The following is a 6,000-nucleotide window of genomic DNA, read 5'->3' as shown; positions in this document are numbered from 1 at the left end:
GTTTTATGTGATGGAGCTAAGCTATTGTGAGAGGGACTACAGTTGTACATGATGTGTAATGTGTAGAACTGAACTTTCATGTAAACAGAAGACAAATTTTTAGCTCACCCATTCCCATTGAGTGAGTTTTGTGTGCTACTTGCATTAAAATTGGCGTGGTGAATAGAGCATTAAAATTCCAAATCTTAGGCAAGCTAAACTATCTTCAATTGGTCCAGATGATGTTTAATGGAAGCAGCATTTAGGGAACTGAATAGGATTTCGATTCTGATTTGTGCTGGGTGCCGTGGAAAGGAAACAATTTTGCTGGACTGTTAGTACTTTGTGTGTTTGATTCAAAGGAAATGTGAATATATGAATTTTTTCTTGAAACATTCGTTACATGACTTCAGTAACTACTTCCTCACAACCTCACAGTAACGAGTAAGAGTTTCTCTTCAGCTATGGAAAACTATAAATGTGGGCAAGAGAACGAGATTACAGGTAACTCATTTATGACTATTTTCAGGTTACCTACCTCAGTGGTTCACAGATCCTTGTTGCATCATGGTACCAGGGTGAAACTGAACTGATAAACAGAAATCTAACCACCTCCTCTGCCACACACCGCTGAACAATCACCAACACACTTCCCACCTGTTTTGCCCTAACTTGACCTGTTGTACCTACATTCATAACAATGTGAAATTATTTCTGCAGTGTTACAACTCCAGTTCATAATTTGCAGTGGTAACTAGTTTTGCAAAGCAATTTAAATGGGACAACCTATTCAGCAGGAATAAATAATTGATCTTAATTAATTGTTTAGTAAATCAAAAGGCACTTCTATGATAAATTTCATAATACAAGTCCATTTAACAGTTAATACACGATTATGTAAGATTTCATAAAAATTACCATTCTCATTATTTACAACATCAGTAACTACAATCCCAAGTTTTCATTGTTTTGTAAAAATAAAAGTCTCGAAAGCATACTGAATACTATGTTTGTTTACGTAAAGAACACATTGATCCCTCATCGTAAATAATTCTATTAATATATTTTATGACACAGATCAATTATAATTCCCAGTTCACACACAATGACTTGTTGTTGTTGTTGTTGTTGTTATGGTCTTCAGTTCAGAGACTGGTTTGATGCAGCTCTTCATGCTACTCTATCTTGTGCAAGCTTCTTCATCTCCCTGTACATCCTGCAACCTACATCCTTCTGAATCTGTTTAGTGTAATCATCTCTTGGTCTCCCTCAATGATTGTTACCCTCCATGCTGCCCTACAGTACTAAATTGGTGATCCCTTGATGCCTCAGAATATCTCCTACCAACCGATACCTTCTAGTCAAGTTGTGCCACAAATCTCTCTTCTCTCCAATTCTATTCAATACCTAAGGAAACAGGTATAGTAATGAAAAAGAAACCTTGAAGCTATGTGTGAATCTCTCATACACAAGGCACTGTAGATGTTGTTTGAGCTACTGTCATAGACAATCACATTGTTCAGTCCATGCATCACCTTAACAGTTGTATAGTTCAAGTTTCCAGATAATATTGGTATGGGACTTACATTACCATCCATACAAGTTGCAGAATGTCTGGAAAATGAAACTCAGTGGTCATCTTACATGACAATTATGTGAATGAATGCTTGAAAAGATAAATGACAATGAGTTTGTTAACAACCTCTGGATGTCAGATGAATCCCATTTCTATCTTAGTTGATTTGTTATGCAGAACTTTCACTACTGGGCACAAAAAAATCATACAGAGCTACACCAATGTCCATTGCACAAAAGCATTGTTACCGTGTGGCATTCTGTGTCATCATATGGTATAACAGGCTGTTATTTTTTTATGATGGCAATGGCCTTACAACTACAGTCGCAATGGATCTGTACGTCATCATGCTCAAAAAATTTGTTGTGCAGAAACTACAGAAATCTCCACAAATGATTGACAATGTTCAGTTTCAGCAAGACAAATCAACATCACACAAAACCTAAATATTGGTGGTTGCTGTATGCAAGTTGTTTGAGAATCATATAATTTCAAGAAATGGGACTTTCCCTGGCCTCCCAGATCCCCTGAGCTAGCAGTATGCAATTTATTCTTGTGGGGTCACCTTAAAAATTCAGTCTATCATAGTCCATCAGCTACATCAGAATTGAAAGCTAAGATCCAAGAAGCAATTGTCAGAATTTCTTTTGAAATATTGCTCTGGTCCAAGCATAGTTTATCTAACAGACTGCAGGAATGTTTGTAAAAAAAAGTGAAGCTCAGTTGCGAGATATCTCCCAAGAGATAAATTTACATTGTGTGTTCTGAAATAGCATTTCTTCCATGAATAAATTGATTTAAAAACAGTCTTTCAATTTCTTGTTTTTCTGAATCTTTCTGTATTTTGCTGACTCTCACCTTTGTGGGGAGAAATAAGACCATCTTAATAAATCAAGTTAACTCAGAAGCTTCATAAAGAAATTCAGATTTTAATTTCTTCCCCACATGCTGTTTGAAAGTGGAATTGTTTAGAAATAGTAAAAATGGTTCTATGAACACTCTGCCAAACCCATAAGTGGTGATTGTAGAGTAGTCATGTAGATGTATGTGTGGGTGTAGATAAGTAAGTCAGCATCTGCAAGGCTGTTGAGGCACTTCAATGAAGCAACTCAGACTATAAGTGATTCCAGAATCCTCGTAAAGTTCTCGGATAATATCAACAGCCTCCATTGCATATTTGTTCAATGTATACAATATTTGTCTGTGCAACACTGTTCAATGGTTTGCTCCATCTCAACCCTTCAGGCAAACACTGGCACAATCTATGTATTCCAAAGGCTTGGGAGGACAATGATTCAAACACATGCCCAGACATCCTTATTTAGGTTTCCAGTGACTTCCCTAAATCACTTCATCAAATTTCAGGATGCTTACTTTGAAAGGACAAAGCCAATTTCCTTCCCCTTCCTTCGCTAAGCTGAGGTTGTGCTCCATCTCTAATGGCCTTGTTGTCAACATGACATTAAACACTAATCTCCTCCTCCTCCTCCTCCTCCTCCTCTTCCAAAGGTTTGGGAGGGGGAAAAGGGGGGGGGGGGGGACAACAACTGAGATACATCATAGTACATACATGGAATAATTTCTTGAGGAAATTCAACATTGAAGGATAGTTCTTTCAAAATACAAATACTTATATTTTTATAATTGTTTCACTAGACATGTATTCTTTAATATTGCCAATACTTCATTTTTGTAAAAATAGAGCATGAACAAAATACTATGACAGCTACAACAAGTTTAAGGGCTTAATATTATTACAGAAAGAAATCATGTACATGGTACAAGTGTATTTAACGGTCTGCAATCTTAAAATGATCTTATGAATTAGCTGGTCAAGTTTAACATTGAAATAAAGAATTTTCAATTCAACAACTCTTACTCTAGTAATAGTATCCTCCCAGGATTTAAAATTAATGTTTTAGGGTATGCTGTATTTAATATTTGCACTATAATACTAAAGAATTTACAGTGTTAAGTAATTTCGTTTATTAGACCCAAATAAAATACATGTCCTCTCCAGGTCCCAGAGATCACTTGTCATAGGATCCTAAGAATATGACTGATGTAATTTATAGCCTATACAACTTCCAATTGACTGGGAAATCAGTCTTGATAATTATTAGATGTATATGGTGAAACATTACAACAAATAATTTCAGTGCTAGATGGAATATTATGATCTCTGTAGTAAAACAGTGTATATGTTAAGGTTCATCTTGTTTTGCATTGTTCTGGTATCTTCACATTTTTAGTGTTGAATAGAATTTGGGCAGAGGGGAGTATGTCCATTCATATTTAATAATAACCACTCAAGTGAAGAAATTAGGTTACATAATTATCATTATAGTCCTGTGGCACCTTTCACAGTAGAGAAGATGAAGCAATTTAGTAGTTGTTAATATCTGTAAAAGGAGGTAAGTGAAATCAGTTTCATTCCTGGCTGGCTTGAACTGTGTGAAAATGGTCGTTGGTGCATTATGTAAAAATTAAGAGAGTCATTCTCACACTTTTCAAGAGTGTGCAGTTTTTAACTTCCCAAATTCATAATCAGAACATAAAAGGAGTAATAGTTTTCTCCAGGTCAGCTCATCAGAGAAGCCCTCTGCCTCATGCATACCTATCTAAAGTGAGGCAGGTTATTTTTTTCCTAGATCGTAAAACTAACCATAATCATGAAATATGGCACTAGGAGATAACCCATTCATACCTCTCTCACTACTGCGAATCCCTTTCATTTGCTGTGATTAATTGTTCCATTAAGAACCATCCTCAAACTGGGGGTCTTTCTGATTTTCAAAATTATTAAATTATTTTCCTCTCACCAAGCAGTCAACAATTTTTGCGTCCCCCTTAGTCAACCCAAATCACATGGAAGAAAATTTTACAATGTTAAGGTATAAAGCAACTGCTTGCTGTGCAAAATAAACTGTAGGCAGTTTCAAACAAGAAGATGCAACAAGTCCACTAAAGAGACAGCTTACACTACACTCGTTCATCCTCTGTTAGAATATTGCTGCGCGGTGTGGGATCCTTACCAGGTGGGATTGATGGAGGACATCAAAAGGGTGCAAAAAAGGGCAGCTCGTTTTGTATTATCACATAATAGGGGAGAGAGTGTTGCAGATATGACACGCGAGTTGGGATGGAAATCATTAAAGCAAAGACGTTTTTTGTCGCAGCGAGATCTATTTACGAAATTTCAGTCACCAACTTCCTCTTCCGAATGTGAAAATATTTTGTTGAGCCCAACCTACATAGGTAGGAATGATCATCAAAATAAAATAAGAGAAATCAGAGCTCGAACAGATAGGTTTAGGTGTTTGTAATTTCCCACGCGCTGTTCGGGAGTGGAATGGTAGAGATAGTATGATTGTGGTTTGATGAACCCTCTGCCAAGCACTTAAAATGTGAACTGCAGAGTAATCATGTAGATGTAGATGTAGATGTAGATGTAGATGTAGAAGAACAAAATAGGTGGAAAGTCACAATAAAAAAAGATCAAGGATTCAGTTCCTTTATTCACATTCACCATTTACAATAGTTTTTAATTCAATTACAAAATTGTAAGAACTGGTAAAGCAATGTGATTGAAATATCATGGTCTTTTATGAGCTTTATAACTTCTGAAACCACTGCATTAGTATCTACTTTACTTCTTGTAAACATTCTCTATCTCAAATTTTATTTAGTGTTTGCTGTAGTCACCATAAAGCTGTAAAAATTGACATGGAAATGGCAGTGTAGAAATGGGCTGCAAAAATAAGTATGAGCCCATATTAAATATCTGACAGAGGTTTTTTCCGGTTTTTTGCTTACCAATAATAAATTCCAAGTCACAGATGCAACATTTGCATTTTTACTGTCTTCCAATAATACTTTTAACACTCCACCCTATTCATCTGCAGTTAATTAAATACACTGCATAGTAAACTGTCAAGAGTTGTCTGCAGTGCTGAGTACCACTTTTCATATCTGAATAATACTTTCATCTCTCACACTGATACCCAATATTTAAGGCCAAACAACAGACTCTATCCACTCTAAGTATTCAGCAATGCTAGTATACATGGCAGGGACACCTGGCTTCCCACAGACCACTGATCCAAAAGAACGTAATCCAACAACACTGAACTGACAGTGAGGTTTGTCAAGCCGAACTTGAAGGGGGCTTCCCAAATCATCCTGAAACAAAATGTAATGAAAAATATGTTCAGTTTTCCAAATCCTGAAATAAATTATCATTTGTGAAAATGAAATATAAGTGGCTCATTACCCCTTGATCTGTTATGTGTTTCTCGATTTGCAGTACAACAGCATCAAAACCCTTAAATCTAGAATTTGGTCAGATGCGATGGAGCAGTTTTGGACTACTTTATTCTATAACTAAATGCAGAAAGTTCTAATATTTCATAAATTATCTTATTTTGTCAATGTGAAAATCTCTC

At 36.0% G+C, this 6,000-nt stretch overlaps 1 protein-coding gene across 1 annotated transcript in view; it reads right to left on the bottom strand.

The window, feature by feature from the left end:
- Positions 1-5,093: 5,093 nt before the first annotated feature.
- Positions 5,094-6,000, bottom strand: part of LOC124550635 (serine protease snake-like) — an 83,672-nt gene continuing 82,765 nt past the window's right edge. Inside the window, exon 7 of the mRNA XM_047125362.1 lies at positions 5,094-5,737. Within this exon, the coding sequence (XP_046981318.1) occupies positions 5,567-5,737 (171 nt within the window). The 3' untranslated portion in view covers positions 5,094-5,566. The remainder of the gene's footprint in view (positions 5,738-6,000) is intronic.

This window comes from Schistocerca americana, chromosome 1 (assembly GCF_021461395.2).
Source record: "Schistocerca americana isolate TAMUIC-IGC-003095 chromosome 1, iqSchAmer2.1, whole genome shotgun sequence".
NCBI classification, from domain to species: domain Eukaryota; kingdom Metazoa; phylum Arthropoda; class Insecta; order Orthoptera; family Acrididae; genus Schistocerca; species Schistocerca americana.
The sequence above is the reverse complement of the archived record's forward strand: the minus strand, read 5'-3'. Positions and strand labels throughout refer to the sequence as shown.